The following is a 16,653-nucleotide window of genomic DNA, read 5'->3' as shown; positions in this document are numbered from 1 at the left end:
GGGTGCGCCCCCGGCCCCCGCTCTGTCCCCAGGCTGGGGGGGGCCTGGGGAGGGGGGCGGGTTGAAGGAGCCCCCACCGCGCTGCCCGCGCCCCAGGAACAAAGCACCGGCCCAGCCCCATTGTCCCCGCTCCGGCCGGGCCGCGCAGGAAGGGGAGGGGTCGCGCTCAGACAATGCCTCCCCCCCTCTCCTCCTCTGCACGCCCCGCCTCCCACTGCCCATTGGCCAGCGGGGAATTTGGGGAGCCCCCCGCCCCCCTCCTCCTCCTTCTCCTCCTCCTCTCCCTCCTCTCGCCGGTTCCCCCTACACACACCCCCCCATACACACACACATCCCTCCCCCCCCCCCCCCCCCCGCCTCCGCCGGGGGCGCGCACGCCGCATTGTGCCGAGGGGCGCGCGGGGGATGGGGGGTAGGGGGGGGCGGGGGCGCGCGCGGCCGCCGGCAGGGGCGCGCGCGGGGGCTCCCCTTGTGTGTGCGTGTGCGCGGGGCCGGGGCCATGGAGGAGCTGAGCAGCGTGGGAGAGCAGGTCTTCGCCGCCGAGTGCATCCTCAGCAAGCGGCTCCGCAAGGTGGGACCCGCCGCGCTTCCCTCCCCCACCACCCCCCACCAGCCAGCACCCCGCTGCCCTACTCCTCCCGCCAGTCCCCCCCACCACCACCACCATCTCCTTTCCTCTTTCCCCCTCCCGCCGCCGGTAACGCGCCTCTCGCCGTCTCTCTCCGCAGGGCAAGCTGGAGTACCTGGTCAAGTGGCGCGGCTGGTCCTCCAAGTGAGCGGGGCTGCGCGGAGCGGGGCGCGGGGCGGTGCGCGGCCGCGGGGGTGCCGCCCGCCCGGTGGCTTTTGTTCGGGCCGCTCCTTTTGTTTACAAATAAGCGCGGCCGCGGCCCCGGCCCTCCCCGCCGCCGCGTGGGACTTCGCTTCCCGGACCCCCCCCCCCCCCCTCCCCCTTTCCCCTTCTCCTCCTCAGGCCGGACGGGACCGGGGGCTCCGGAGCGGCCCCCCCCCTCTTCCCCCTCCACCCCCCCAACCCGCTGAAACCGGAGCTCTCCCGGGATGTACGGGGCTCGTCTCGCCCCTCGGCGGCGTGGCCGTCCCCGTTGTCCCTCCTTCCCCCCGCCCAACCCCAGCATCTGCCTCCCCCCGGCCCGTTTCTCCCTTCGGGAGGGGGGTTTACTGTCCCCCGGTGCGGGGATGCCTCGGTCCCCGCGGGACCTGGCGCCGGGTGCTCGGCTCCGGGGCGGCCCGTTTGTCCTCGGATGAACTCCCCGGGTGCTGGGTGGGTAACGGGGGGGGGGTGGGGGTGGCGGGGAGCAGCGGCCCCCCAGCTTCTCGCCCAGTCCGTATCTTGTGTTGCAGGCACAACAGCTGGGAGCCCGAGGAGAACATCCTTGATCCAAGACTCCTCCTCGCCTTCCAAAAGAAGTGAGCAAACTCTAAATATTCCTAAGCAAACGATAAAGTCAATTAACTTCTAATTGGCTGCGCGCGTGCGGTGGAAGTTGTGGAAACAACAGATTGAAGCTCGCCGGGCCTTTTGTGGCACGGCCCTTTTGTTCATCTCCTGAAATCCCGGCTCAGGTCCACGTAGGACGGCTCTCCCCAGGCTGGGTAAACACAGAGGATTTATGGCCCGGTGCACAAGCTGGTTTTGAGCTGGTTGTACAATGGAGCGCGGCAGCGCCCAGCAGAGAGACCTTTGGCTCATTCCCCGGCCAGCGGTCGGGGCTTCGCTTTGCTTGGGGGGGGAGGTTGGAAATGGTGGGCTAAGGGAGCACCCAGATGCAACTTCTGGAGGGTGAGGAAGTAACGGGTGGGAGAAAACAGTGTCCTTTGGGGAGGGCCAGGGGCTACTACTGCCCAGACCCAGCGGGGACCCCCAGCTCTTCCGCAGCTATTGCTCACCATCAGTCACACACGGCGGTTAAAAAAGTAGCCAGCTGGCTATGGTAAGCACAGCGCTGCCAGAGATTTTGGCTCAATATGAATAAAAGTCATTAAAGTTTACGATAGGATTTAATTATAACTTGTTTCTGGATCCATTCTTTTTTTCAAGAATGGAATCCAGGAGTTAGCACAGGCAGTGTGGCATGTGGTTAGCGTAACGCCGTCCTTTTCAAAGGAGCAAACCCAAAAGAAACAGTACAGGCATGTGGAAACACTCCAGTACATCACCTCAGGCTTGGGGTGGCATGGCCACCATGTCCAGACCTGGTGGTGCAGGAGATGTGAAAGGAGCCCAGCAGAGAGGAGAGCTTGCAGGGGATGTGGATGCATTTGTTGTTCTGGCTGGACTGCACCAGCCAGGCAGCTTGGAGCTGCGAGGGTGGGGGTGGCAAGGCAGGGCTTAGGAGAGAGGGGTCTGCCTTCCCTTTGCTTTGTCTTCCCTGTACCCAGAAAGCTGCTGATCTCACCAGTTAAATGTGACTTTGAGATGGGTAACACTGCGTGGTCCATCGCTGACCACAGGAAGCTTCTTGCTGTGGGGATGGTGTGGGAGCACACAGGGGTGCACACAGGGGTGCTCTCCCCTCGCTGCCCAGCTCGCCCTGGTTTTCCAGTGCAGGGAGCCATTCTCAACAGCAGCGTTACAAAACTCACTGCCCCTCTGTGGAAGGTCTGGGACTGGTAACAGCAGGACAAAGGGACCAAGATTGGGGGAACCATCAGGAAGGTCCTGCATGGCAAAGGATTTTGGGTCTGTGATGAGTTTGGTAAACACATTTCAGCCCATAACAGCATGGGTTCGAGTAAGGGATGTGCTCAGAGCCTAATCACCATGTGTTGGGGGTTATGGACACCTCCCAGGCACCCCTCCGGTGCTTGGGCAGGAGCTGAGCCTACAGCATCCTGAGCGAGGAGGGGTTGGTGGTGGAAGAAAGGGAGGAACCAGGATGAGTTTGCACAGGGTTGGGTTTTTTTCCCTTCCCTGCAAACATCGTCCTTAATGGTTGGGGGTTGTTTTGGGTTTTTTTCAGAGAGCATGAAAAAGAAGTTCAGAATCGGAAGAGGGGGAAGCGGCCCAGGGGCAGGCCCAGGAAACACGTGGTGAGTCCTGGTGGGGTGGAAATGCTGTGCTGGGGGGGCTCTGGCCTCAGTGGGTACCAGTGAGCGTCCCTGCACAGTGCAGGGTGAAGGCGGGGGGTGTCTCTGGAGGGGTGAAGTCACAGCGGTGCCCACAGACCTGTGTCGTTGGTGGGGGTGAGCGTGATCCGAGGAGGACATGTCTTTACAGCTGCCATGGGAGTGGTGTAGAAGGAAGCAGAAGAGTTCCCTGGCACCAGGGTCCTGCCAGTGCTCAAGCCAGTGTCAGACTGTGAGCTCCCTGCCTCGCACTGGGACAGGCTGCCCAGGGGCATGGGTCTCCTTCTCTGGAGATATTCAAGACCCATCTGGACACCGACCTGTGTGACCTGTCCTAGGGACCCTGCTTTGGCAGGGGGTTGGACTCAATGATCTCTGGAGGTCCCTTCCAACCCCTACCATTCTGTGATTCTGTTACTTGTCCTGATTCAGAGGACAAGCAGATCAGCCAGAATGTGTCTGGGCCACGTGGCCATCCGTATGGCAGGGTCTGCAGTGCCTAGAGCCCCTCTCTGGTAACGTGCCTTAACACTTTCCCCATCTCTCCCTTGCTTCACAGGAACCAGAGATGCCTGCAAAAACCAAGTCGAGTAGCTCCTCTTCCTCCACATCCTCCTCTTCCTCCTCCTCTGATGAAGATGACGAAAGTGACCTCGAAGCAAAGAGAGGTCCCCGGGGCAGAGAGACCCACCCGGTACCGCAGAAGAAAGCCCAGATCCTGGTGGCAAAGCCTGAAATGAAAGACACTTCCAGGAAGAAGCGTGGACGGAAACCTCTTCCCCCGGAGCAGAAAGCGGCTCGAAGGACCGTGAACCTGACTAAGGTGCTGAAAACCTCCCGGAAGGAGGTGGGAAGCAGCACCAAGCTGATGGGGAAGCTGCAGCCCCAGCACAGCACACAGGGCTCTGGCATGGCCGTGCTGAAGGACCCGCCAGGTGCCTTGGCCGGGCTCAGCTCAGGGGGTTCGTCTGCAGAAAACCTGCCCAGCGGGATGAAGAGCGGCTCCACGAGCCCCAACCGGGCCATCAGCTGGCAGAGCTCCATCGTGCACTACATGAACAGGATGTCCCAGAGCCAGACCTCAGCTGAGAGCTCACCCCTGGGCAGGCTGGCGCTGAAAGCCCAGGCAGCCAGTAAGAGCGGCTTAGGGCTGGACTTGAAAATGAGGAGCCAGAAAAGCTCTGGGGAGCTCGGGCTGAGCACACAGGGCTCCAAGACTGCTAAGGCTCCTAGCAGCGGCGCCGGAGGGGACCAGAAATCAGGCTTTGCTGCTGGGGGGCAAATGCTGCACAACGGCAGCAAGATGCCTGCGAGCTCATCCGGGGCCGGGAGCCAGGCAGCCTCCAGCCAGGAGCTGAACCTCCAAGCCCTAAACCTGCAGAGCGTCAAGAACGGGCCGAGCGCGGCCAGCGGGAGCAGCCTCCCTCGGCACCTCTGCAGCGCCCTGTCCAAAGGCTCTGGCAGCGGCGGCGCAGCAGCGAGCGCGGGTGCTGCCAGCACCAAGGGTGGCACAGCCGGTGCGGGGGCGAACGCTGCCAGCGCGCTCTCGGGGGGGGACGGCGGCAAGAGCGAGAAGCTGACACACCGAGCAGGCGACAGGGACTTGGGCAAAAGCGGCACAGCTGGAGCACAGGAGGGGCCCGCGGAGAGCCGCAAGCCGGCCGCCCTCTCCGAAATGAGCACGGGAGAAGAGACCAGCTCGGATTCGGACCGGGATTCGGCTTCTTTCCCAGGCGTGGGTCAGAATATGTCTGTCTCCATCCAGACCAGCCAGGACTGGAAGCCCACCCGCAGCCTGATCGAGCACGTCTTTGTCACCGACGTCACCGCTAACCTCATCACAGTGACGGTCAAGGAGTCCCCCACCAGCGTCGGGTTTTTCAACCTGCGGCAATACTGAGCCACGGAGCGTGAGAGGAGGGAGGGGAGGTCCTTCAGCCTCTCCCTCAGCTTTGCCCGGCTCTTCCATCAGGTTATTCTTTCTTCAAGCGAACACGGAGACCTCGTGAGACCTGCTGGGACTCGTGTCCAGAGAGGTTTGAGAGAGGCACAGTGAAACCCGCTCAGAACTGCCAGTGGGTTCATGGATTTCCCCACCTCGCCCCCCAGCACCTCTCCATCCTCTCCCAGAGCATCACCCCGAGCAGAGGTGGCTGATGCTGTTCTCTGGGAGCAAGGCACCAGTGCTGCCAGGGCGGGTGATGGGCTGGCAAGTTTTGAGCCAGGCTTCACTGTACACGGGTTTCTTTGCTTTGCAGCTTGAAAGGGCTGGTGACAGGGTCTCTGGCAGTGGGGAGAGGGTGTGGAGCTGCCATGGGCCGGGCTCGTACTCTGGGGAGGAAGAGGAGCTCGCTTGCTTTCCTCTGGGCTCCCCAAGAATCTGTTGCTGAGCTGTGGGGAGTCACAGATCAATCCAAATGAGGCGGCTGCCGTTCCCAGAGCTTGGTGGCTGCTGGGGGCGGGGGGCAGCTGTATATGGGGGTTTTTCAGGGTACGCTCAGCCCAGCCACCCCCCTGGGCAAGGTCACTTCCAATGATGGTGAAAGCCCACAACGGTTCTGTTGTGGTTTCCAGCTGATAGGGAAATATTGTTTACATTTTTTATTAAGGAAAAATCTTTTTTTTCTTTTTCTTTTTTGAGGGAAGGGAATAAACCCAGTCTAGGGCAAACTGAGTCCTGGATGCCACTGATGAGATGGGTATCAAAGGCCCCTCTTTCAAAGCAAGGGGGGGCTGGCAGCAGGCATCCCTGTGCTTTCCAGGAGGGTTCCTACCTTGCCAAGGGTGGGAGCCAGTGGTAGCCTCTGGCTTTCCACTGACTTAAGCCTTGCAGAAGGTGTGGTCCCTTCCAGCGGCAGGTAGGTTGGTACTGGGACTCCCAGTTGTCTCTGTGCTGGAGTGCAGCACCCGGGCAGATCTGGGGGCAAGCCCCGAGCCCTCCCTGCAGGCTCCAGCCTCCAGAGCAGCCCTGCGCCTTGGATGCTCACAGGGTTTGACTTGCCCTGGTCACTCATGTTTATCTCCCACTGTAGGGCTCAGAAGCTGGTTGAGAAACAGCTGCATGGGTGGTGCAGAGCAGTGGGAAAGGGAAGGAGAGGAGGGGGACAAGGGACAGAGTAGGCAGGGGCAGCAGGTGTCCCGTGCCACTGCCCATCCCCTGGGCTGTTCCCCGAGGAGCTGGAGGGTCTGCAGCAGCCGTTTGCCGTTGTCGTGCCAGCAGCCAGGGCGTTCATTTCAGCTTGAAATTGCAACCACTAACAACTTTTTCAAGGAGGGCTTTCTCCCTCCCTACCATGGGTTCCCCTTGGAAGCCAAAATGAGCAGCAGGCGGAGTTGAGTAGCATTGGAGGTCATTTTAGTTCGGCTGAACTCCTCTCCTGGAGGACATGACAAGCCCGAAGGTCTGTCCCAGCATGTGGCTTCAGGGCCACCCTTGCTAGGTGCCAGACCTGGCACCATGACGGGTGTCTGTCTTTGCTGCAGGCAGGAGCACCCAAAGGGTTGTCACACATGGGAGTGTAGAGAGAAATGGACCAAACTGGGGGTACAGGTTTCCCCCCCTGCCACACACACACACACGCATCAGCCTGCCGCCGTCGCGTTTGCTGCCGCTGGCTGGTGGCAGTGCAGTTCTCAGGTGAAATGAAAAGCCAGCACGTGCTGCCTGGATGGATGGATGGATGGATGGATGGATGGATGGATGGATGGATGGATGGATGGATGGATGGATGTCCCCCAGGCAGCAGCTGCAGCCTCTGGCAGGGCAGGCTCCCGTGCTCCGGAGATGCTCTCCCTTAGCTTTTGCATCTAACCCCCAGCTGTCCTGTTGCTTGTGGCTTTGAGTTCATTGAGTTGTGGAGCTGAGCACAGCGTCCTGCCTGAGCCGGGGCAGGTGGAAATGTAGAGATGCTTTGCAGCAGGACCCATGCAGGCTTCTCAGCCAGCTCCAGTTCTGCCCTGGTACAGCCGTGTATGAATGTCACCTCACCATGGTGTCAAGCAGCCTGGGGCAGGGGGTTTGCTCCCTGCTGCCTGTAGAGGATGGAAGGGAGAGGAGGGATTATTGTCCATGGAGGAAGTTCCCAAGGACAGCGCTTCTGCCGAGCTCCACGATACCAAAATGTCCCAGCCTGTGCTGTTCACCTTCTAAGTCTTTACCTTTGCCAAACCAGCTATCACTGCTTTGAACAGTCCAAGGAAATGTTGGCTGCTGTCAGCAGGAATGGATGCTCTGGGCATGGTCTCTGCTGGCCATGCTTTCCTGCTGGGGAGCACGATGGTTTTGGGAGAAGGAAGGAGGAGTCTGGGTGCACAGGGGCAGTGCTCTTCCCCACACACCAAATGTTTGCTACTTGGCCTTCACAAATCCAAATGGAACGACAATGTGCCTTTCGGACCAGCCTTATCTCAGCCTTGTCTGCGACAGCGGTCCCACCACAGGTTTGTGCCTATGCAAAGCGGGGTGGTCACAGGGTCCTGGGGACAGCCGTGACACTAACGGGGAGAGGTGCCCTGGTCCCCAGCAGGACACCCAGCCATGGTGCAGAGCCCTGCCACAGGGCTGAGGGATGCTCACTGAGAGGAAGCTGGCCTGGCAGGGATGCTGTTGCATACAGCCATGGGATTTGGGGTCTGGCATCACCCCAGGGATGCTCTCAGAAGTGGTCCAGCACCAAACACCCGCAGAGGGTGCAGGAGACGAGCCGTGATGGTGGGTGCTGTGGTCTCTGTGTGCTGGCTCTGAGATGGCTGCTCCCTCCAGAGCCCCCATCGAAGCTGAATTGTGTTTTCTCTGCCTCCTGGCCAGGCGTGTACCCCACAGAACACATATCCCAATGGCGAGCAGCATTCCTCCATCACCCTTCCCAGGCGTGTCCCTTCCCAGTAGCAGCAGGACTCTGCTGTCACTACTTGCTATTGTGCCTTTTGCTCACCAGCTGGTTCAATCCCAAAGGTCTAAGGATGGTGAAAATTATAATCCAGAATTTTTTGTGACTTTTCTCTCCTCCTGTGCTCCTTCCCAGCCCTTTTCCCGACCTCATGGTTCAGGATCTCAGCTCTCCCAGCAGCGCTGGGTGTCTGAGCAAACAGTTCCTGTTGGAATTTGCCTCTCAAAGGCACATTATGTGAGTGATTTACTGTAATCTTTTGTGGACAGGGGTTGAAAGCCGGTGCAGACCCTGTTTGCCAGTCAGTACCATTAGTATTCAAGGTCTACCTTTCCTCCCCCCTCCTTTTTTTTTTTTTTTTAATTAATTTTAAGTTTGCTGCTATGGGTTGGAGTGTTCAGCCGTGTGTCAAACAGCCAATTAAAGGTTTGTCACTTGTCATTTTTCTAAGGGGTTTCCGATGTGGAAAGTCCTGCAGGATTTGTATATTGAATGGATATTTTCTCCAGGCATAATCTGGTTAAGGATACTTGTTGTTTTCCATTGGACTGGAAGAGGTGGCCAATTCAGCCATCTTCCCTAGAAACTTAGTCTATTTTTATATATATATTTTGTACCAAAAAAAAACCCTCAAACAAACCCTGGAGTTCGTGGAGGGATGGGGATGGTTCCGGGGGTTCGGTTCACATTGTTTCTGTGATGGGTGAAAAGGGCTCCAGAGCTGGGAAATTGAGGGATGGGTGAAAACAACCAATTGTTCTTGTAACTCGTGCCCCGTCACTGCTCTGATTTGTATGTTTTAATTAAAGAGAGAGCCAAATCGGTCCTGTATGACACTTATAATTGCTTTAAACTACAGCTGGTTGTTTGCTTTTATTTTCAGAGAACAAAAGTTGGAGATGTTATTACCCTGGGAAAAGCATAAGGGCTTTTTGTTGGGCAGGACAGGCGCCCAACCCACCGAGCATCACAGGGCTGGGGGGGGGGGCCATGCTCCCTGTTCCCCACTCATCCTCCGTTCGCCCTCCCCTGCACCTCGCATTGCCTGTGGTGTGTTTATTAGTGCTTCTGGACACTAACACTAGTGTAGCCCCACGATCTCTAGGCTGCTCTTAATTTATTTGCAGGACAACACTAGGAGCTGGTTACATGGGGGAGGGGGGGACTGGAGGGGGTGTTATTACTTTTTCACTGCTCTTTTTTTTTTTAGTATATCAATAAATATTTTTTTAAGCCTTTCAGCCTGCTGTGCTCACTGTGCCGGGAGGACCCCCAGCCCCACGGGCACCGCTGGGGACCGGTGTCATTGTGTGTGTGTGTCCCTGGCTGCCGCTGCCTCCACCACCGGTCCCCATCCCCGGCCCGCGGGACGCCGGCCTGGGTTGCAGCGGGACCCCGGAGGTGGGGATGGGTGAGGCTGAGGAGAATCGGAACTGGGCAAGCCCCGTCCTTCCCCCCGACTCGAGGGTCCAGGCAGGACGAGCCCGGACCCGGTTCCTACCGGGCGGCTGTGCGCGGTGAGGCTGGAGCTGCCCAGGCCGAGCCGGGGTGGGGAGGGGGGGGCGCGGTGCCCCTGCTCAGCGCCCCGGGGACCCACCCGGCCGCCCCCACCCCGCCGGACCGGGACCCACCCAGGGCTGGTGCCTGAGGAGAACGCGGGCAGCGGCGGGGCCCGGCTGCCGCGGTGGGGCGGAGACCAAGCGCTCGTCGGGGCCCCACCGTCGAGGCGAGCACAGTCCCGGGGACGCGCGGAGCCACTCGGGTACAGGAGGCACCACACACGGCTCCTGCCGGCCGCGTCCCGGGGGCTCCGCCAACCGGTACCCCCCGCCCCGCTACCCCCCACCCCCTCCGTCCGCCCGCCCCGCCGGGGGCCCCGCCGCGGCCCGTGTGAAAGGGCCCCCCCGCCGGGCCGGGGGAGAAAGGCGCCATTGTGCGGCCCTTTCTCCCGCTCCTCCCCGGCGGTCGTTGTCCGCACCCGGGCGCTGACAGCTCCCATAATGCGGGGTCCGCGCCCCTCACCCGCGGAGCAGAGAAAGGAGGTTAATGAGGACACAGCTCGGCTCCCCCGCCCCCCGGCCCTGCTCCCCTCCGGGGTGGATTTGAATACAAAGGCCGGGCTCGCCGGACAGGGGCGGCCGCCGCGCCCCGACCAGCAACCCTGCCCGCCCCGTCGGAAGGGCGGAGCGCCGGGACCAGCCGCCCGGTACCCCAGGTGCTTTCCCCGGGGCCGGAGCGGCGGCACTCGGATGGAGCAGCACCCGCCACCCACTACCACCCCGTCCAGGAACCTCCAGACCCCGAGGGGGAGGCCTCACTTCCCCTTCCCTCCCCGTCGGGTCCCACCACCGGCCCCGCTCCGCCGGCGTCCCCGACGGGGTGGGGGGGGTGCGGAGAAGGGGAAGGGGAATGCGGAGCCGCCCACCCCGTCGGGGTCCCCCAACCCACCCACCCCCACGATGCTCCAGGCTCTCCCCCACCTCCCCCCCCACCTCATCCCGGCCGCAAAGGGAAGACAAAGCCGTTTCTATTTACAAAGTATATATTTAAACTGACATAAAAAGCAGGTCTGGTACGGACATTCACGGCTGGCAGAAGACACGTAGTTAAGCTTCACTTCTGAGACTGAGATTTAGCCAAATCGGGTTTGTACAAGTCTTAGATTTAAATAATTCACACACACACACACACCCCCCCACGCACACACACACGCAGTATATACGTCGCTATGTACACACACACATACACCCACATGTATGTTTTGCTCCATATACACGTGTGTCAGGACACACACACACACATACACAGGGCTGGAGAGAAGCACATCAAATCCCAGCCGCATCCCAGCGGGCAGGAGAGCGGCCCCGGGCTCTTTCACAAAGGGAGGCACCTTCCAGCCTCGGCAGGGCAGCAGTGGGAGGACGGGCAGCTCGATCCCTCTGATAACACGTGTCCTGCATCAGCTGCCCTGCCCCTGGCACTGAAACCAACACATTGAGTCTTCCTACAAACCAAGTTAAAAAAAATTCTTAATTTTACAAAATATGCCTTAACAAAAAAAAAACAAAACCCAAAACCCAATAAACATAAACCCCAAAAGAGAACCAAAAAAACCCCCAACAACCCCCCAAACCACAGAGAGATGGTTCCCTTTGTACAGTTGGTGCAGTACCCTCCTGCTAGGCCAGCTGACAAGGTCCCAAAAGCAGGATGGGGAAAAGGACCATGCTGGCCCAAACAGAAGAGGGATGCTCCTTGCCCCAGCCCCTTTCCCCGCTGTCAGGCCCTGTGTGCTTTCATCCCCCTCAAATCAGGAACCTTCAGCCCGGCTGGGGCATCCAGTGAGGATGAGGAAGGACAAGGATGACCTTGCCCTCGGGTGCTGCCAGACAGATTTGTGCTTTCCAACCCTGAGAGAGGCTCAGACCAACACGTCAGGACACGGACACCTCAACCTCAATCACACCCCGGGTGAAGGATCCACTCCCCCACCCAGGACCGGCTGCAACCAAGCTGGAGGAGCAGGAGCGAGCCGAGCTGGGGGGCTGCAGCCCCCACAGCCGCTGCGCTTGGTCCAGAGCCACAAAACCCCAGGGGAAACACAGCAGGGACCCCCCAATCCCCAGCACCACGGGCACACAAACCCCCAAAAGCCACCCACGGCAGCAGGGCTGCTCCACACCGGAATATTTTGCCTCTCAGCTATTGTTTAACTAGCATAAGAAAAGGGAAATATTTATTGTCTCTGAATGTGTGAAGGTGGCTCTGGGATTTGTCAGGGATGTGGATATTACAAAACACTTTATCTGGAGTCTTCCAACAGTCTGAAGTGAAATATTTGGGTTTTTTTTTTTGGGGGGGGGATGTTATTAATTCACTTTCTTATAGCAGTATAAAGCATCTAAACATGGGCAGTGACACGCTCCCTTCCCAACCTCTCTGGCATTTCAGGAATGTAAACAGAGGGTTTTATTTTTCCTTGGGTTGGTTGGGTTTTTTTTGTTTTGTTTCTTAAAAGTGGAGAATCAAGCAACCAGACAAAATGAAAACAGATTCTCAGCTCAGCCCCATCTCCCACAACTGCTACGACAACTCTATTAAAGTGCATTTCAGTATCACCCCTCTCAGGAACATTACACACACACACACACACACACACACACAAACGGCCTCTTCCTCAGCAAGAAAAGGTAATTCAAGTTAATACTCTGCTTCCAACAGTTTTTAGCCTTTTTATGGAGTTTGGCTTTTCCCCACCCCGACACTGTAGCAATATCATTCTTAATTTTTTTTTTTTCTCCCCTTTTCTTTTTGTTAGACTGGAACTCCCCCCTCCCCAACAATACTGTAAATTCAAGTGCTTACTTCAACTGTCAAGGGCAACCGTCCTGGATACAGCACACTTGATTGTACAAGCAACACCTTATATCACAATCAAGAAATCAGGGCACTTTGCCCTCCGAGGGAGTAACACTTCCCCCTCCACCATCCACAGCATCAGATGAAAAATAAGAAGTTTTAAAGAAAAAAAAAAAAAAAAGAAAACCAAACAAACCAAAAAACAAACAAACCCAGAACATAATTAGCTATGAACATCGTTATGTACACCGGCTCCTGCAACAGATGCATGAACTCCATTAGTTCTCAGTTTTATTGTCCTTTCTAAGAGCAACTGAGCAGTCACTGTTGTCTCCATTTAAATAAAACAACTCAGAGTTGAAATATATATATAGATATATATATAAGCATTTTTTTTTCTTAAATAACATATTTACATCTAATAGAAAATATAACTCTAGAGATAATCTTTCCAACGAAATGCAAGATGTAAAAACAAAACCAAAAAAAAAAAGAGTTAATGAATTTAGGACAGTTTCTAAATCCTCTCCAGGACACACAAATTAAAAAAAAAAAAAAAAAAAAGAAAAAAATTAAAAAGAAAAAAAACAGGAAAATAAAATTTAAAAAAAAAATTTTTAAAAAAAGGCCCACCAAGCTCTAACCAAGCTTTTGTCTGGATCTGACTGAAGAACACCCCAGCACCACCTCCAACAAACTCATCGCTTCTCTTTAAAGAATCCTTGGTCCGTGCTGCTCTCCTTGATGGTGACGGTCAAAAAGTTAGAGGTCACATCAGTTACCACCACCTTCTCCAGGTTGTTGAGAGAGGGGCTCCAGGACTCCTCCTCGGGGTCCCCCAGGATCCTGGAGACAGGGATCCTGGCGATGAGAGAGGGTCGCCCCGCTTGGCCCCCCACTCCATCGCGGTACAGGCTGCCCACGGTGCCCGGGTTCACAGCGCTGTGCAGGAGCTTGGGCCCACCGGGGTCCAGCCCCACCTGCCCCTTGGTGTCCAGAAAGTCTGCCCGGTGCTTGGCCAGCCGGGGAGGGTAGGTCTCGGCGGCTTCCAGCTTGGCACCCACCTCGGCTCGGTTGGGGCCGGGCAGGGCGCCGGGGAGGTCAGGGTCCTGCCGCCTGGCCAGCTGGATGACGCTGTGTCCCGAGCCAAACTTGGCCGCCCCTACTGCTGCCTCCTCCATCTTCCTGACCTTCAGGTAGTCCCCCACCTTGTCCCCCGGGTCCCCCAGTTTCCTCTTGGAGGCATCCAGAGTCTCCGCCAGGTCCTTGTAAAGCTCCTTCCTGGGCTTCGGGCCTCTCTTTTTGGGGGTCTCCCCAGGTTTCTCCTCCACGCGGATCACCCGGTCTCGGATGCTGTCTCCCTTGGGGGTGCTGGTGCTGGAGCTGCCCTGGGGAGCCAGGGCTATGTTTCTGAGTCCTTCCCTAGCCCGGGACGTGGAGCCCAGCTCCTGAGGGGACCTGCCAGGATACGGCACCCGGATCCCCCTGGAAGAGTCACTGCGGAATTCATAGGTTTTGGCTTTTGCCTTTGCCTGGGCCTGCAAAGAAGATAAATCAACCGGTGACTTTATTATCCTGCCATCCGGCCGCGTAATTACAACTTACGAGGGGGCCGCCTTTGCGAGGAGCATCCTCCACGGGGGCCGGAGAGGGACCCACTCTGTGCCTCACCACACAGCCCCAGCCGGCACGCGTGTAGGGCTCCGGCCTCCTTACCTTTAGCAGGAAGGTTTTGGGCTTGGGGCCTCGCTTTTTGGGCCCGTATAGCTCCATTTCTCTCTCCCTAGAGGTGTTAAAAAAACCAAAGCTTCAATTCAGCATAGCTACAAGACAGCAACATATTTACAAGCTCAAGGGCTGCGGCTGGCAAAGGCCTTGTACCTTTCCTCAAAGGCTGCGAGCAGCCGGGCATCCAGGATGTTTTCCTCAGGTTCCCAAGTGCTGTACCTGGGGAGGAGGGAGAGGGAAGGGGGTGGGGGGGCACAGAGAGAGGGGACAGCGTGAGGAGCCAGAAACAGGAATAGCAAATAACATTCAAAATACAGGGTGTAAAGAAGGGGACATGGGTTTCCTTTAGGCTACAATGGAAAAGCAGGGATGCAGCCAGCCATCCCCCCCCCTCCCACCTCCCCTCCCGGTGCCCCGGCTGAGAGACACCCCCCTCACCCCTCCTTTCTCCCCCAACCCCGGACCACCGGCCGACTTACTTCTGCGACCAGCCCTTCCATTTCACGAGATATTCCATGCGGCCCTGCGGATGCGAAGGGAAGAGGAATAAATACGCACGGAAGGGGGAACGGCGGCAGCCGCCCGCAACAAAGATACACCCGCGGCCCCACGCGTGCCGCGGACACGGCCCGCGGCGCCGGCAGGATCACGGGGGGGGGGGTGTGTGTGTGTGAAGGGGGGGGGGGGTGAGGGGGGTGCGCGTGTGTGCGCGTGTGCAACAACAAAAAAAATCTCTATCGGGTATTTTTTTCTTTTAATAAAATAAAAAAAAAAAAAAGAAAGGAAGAAAAAACGCAGAGCCGGGCGGGGGAGCGCAGCCTGCTGGGCAAGCAGCAGCGGAGCACGCCCGCCCCGCCGGCGGGGAGCGCCCGGGCATGCGGCGGGGAGAAAGAGCCGCCCACAGCGGGCGCCCAGCCGCGACCGGGGCCGCTGCAGCGGCGGCGGCGGGGCCGGAGCGGGGTGGGGGAAGGGGGTGGGGGGGGCGAGAGGGAGGGGCGCGGGGCCGTCGGGGAGGGGGGAAGGTGGTGGTGGGGAAGAGGTGGGGAGGTGGATGGCGGAGGTGAAGGGGGAGGGGGGCACCTACTTTGCGGATGCGGCGCTTGAGCAGGGCCTCGGCCGCGAAGACGCGCTCCCCGACGGCCGAGAGCTCCATGTTTACGCGGCCGCTCGCAGCACACAGGCAGCCGCCAGCGCAGCCCAGACCATAATACTCCGCCCGCTGACGTCAGCGCCGCGGCCCCCCGCCCCCCTCCTCCTCTTCCCCCCCCCCTCCCCCCGCACCCCCCCGCACTTGTTGCTGGCGGAGCCGGGTGGAATATTCCGCCCGCGCCGCATTGGCCCGCGCCGCCGCCCCGCCCCCCGACGTGCGCCGCGTCCCGATGAGCGCGGGGCGGGGCCGGCGGGGGCGCGCGGGGCGGGAGGGAGGGGCGAGGAGCCCCCGGGACACGCCCCCCCTTCGGACACGCCCCGCCCCGCTCGGGGGGCACGCGGACCCGGCGGGGGGCGGAGTGGGGTGGGGGGGGTGGGGGGGGTGGGGGGGGGGCGGCGCGGTGGAGCGGCGGGGGGAGAGCGGAGCACAAAGGCGCCCCGGGAGCGCGGGGAGGCGCTGCCGCCGCCGCAGTCTCTCAGCGCCGGGTCGGCCCCCCTTGCCGGTACCTGGACGGGGCGGACCCGGAGGAAAGGACTGCTGGCCGTTCCCCGGTGCTCCGCGGCGCGGCCCGGCGGCCGGTGCTCGGACAAAGGGAGCGGTGTCCGAGGCGGGACGAAGCGGCCCGAGCTCGGCGGGTCGCCGCCCCCGCGGCGGCACCGGCCGCCCACCCGCGGCACACAGGCAGCCGCCAGCTGTGGGCTGCGGGCCGCTCGGCGCCGCTGCTGCGGAGGGAGGGCGAATCCTTCCCGGCGGCAGCGCGGGCAGCACCGGCACCCTCGAGTTCGGCGGCCCCCCGTTTCCCCTCGCCAGCGGGTGGTTGGCCCCGGGGCCAGGGGGCGGCCCCACGCAGGATTTGGTGTGTCCCCCACCCCGCGTTAACCGTCGGCAAAGCGTCGTGAGTGCGCGGGTGGAACTGTGGGGCTGCCAGCTGATACCGAGACTCCCGCGAACCCCCCTCACCGGCTCTGCCTCTCGCCCCGCCGCACCGGGGAGCCGCCTTCCTGCACCGCGAGTCCGTTCCCGTGGCGGCCATGGGTTACCGGGGCACACGCGTCGGAGCAGCGACCGGACGGGTCCAGCCTCCAGGGTCCCGGGGTCCCGGCCCCCAGCCGGGAGAGGTCCCACGCCGCCCCACCGGGGTCGTCGCAGGGAGGCTCCGGAGGGCCCCCGCGGCACTTCAGCCCCGTCCCGTGGAGCGAAGCCGTTCTATCCCGAGCGGGCAGCGGTGGGGCCGGGGTTGCTCCGTGCGTGGGACCCGCAGCAGCATGGCCCGGTGCCGAGCGGGCTTCTGCATCCCGGTCCACGCGGGACGAGGGCAGGCGAGGCCTCCCGCGGACCTGTGCCCCCCTCCCTCCTCCTGCCCTCTCCCGCTAAGAAGCGCGAAACCGGCCGCGGTGCTCACGCGTGGAACGCCCCACGGCGGGCGTGGCCCCGAGAATCCGG

The 16,653-nt window shown here is 60.0% G+C and overlaps 2 protein-coding genes across 2 annotated transcripts; one reads left to right on the top strand and one right to left on the bottom strand.

Annotated features, from left to right (window-relative positions):
- Positions 1-496: 496 nt before the first annotated feature.
- Positions 497-4,984, top strand: CBX2 (chromobox 2; the record flags this gene model as incomplete). Its single annotated transcript, XM_084273659.1, has 5 exons — positions 497-571; positions 729-772; positions 1,360-1,425; positions 2,979-3,048; positions 3,644-4,984. Exons 1-5 carry the CDS (start codon positions 500-502, stop codon positions 4,982-4,984), a joined length of 1,593 nt encoding a protein of 530 aa, XP_084129785.1. The 5' UTR covers positions 497-499.
- Positions 4,985-11,967: 6,983 nt separating this feature from the next.
- Positions 11,968-15,213, bottom strand: CBX8 (chromobox 8; the record flags this gene model as incomplete). The annotated part of the gene is made up of 5 exons (XM_084273397.1): positions 11,968-13,870; positions 14,049-14,115; positions 14,214-14,279; positions 14,540-14,583; positions 15,145-15,213. 5 exons carry the CDS (start codon positions 15,211-15,213, stop codon positions 13,031-13,033), a joined length of 1,086 nt encoding a protein of 361 aa, XP_084129523.1. The 3' UTR covers positions 11,968-13,030.
- Positions 15,214-16,653: the final 1,440 nt, after the last annotated feature.

This window comes from Gallinula chloropus (assembly GCF_964237585.1).
Source record: "Gallinula chloropus genome assembly, chromosome: 20".
NCBI lineage: Eukaryota > Metazoa > Chordata > Aves > Gruiformes > Rallidae > Gallinula > Gallinula chloropus.
This window is presented reverse-complemented; position numbering and strand designations above follow the sequence as displayed.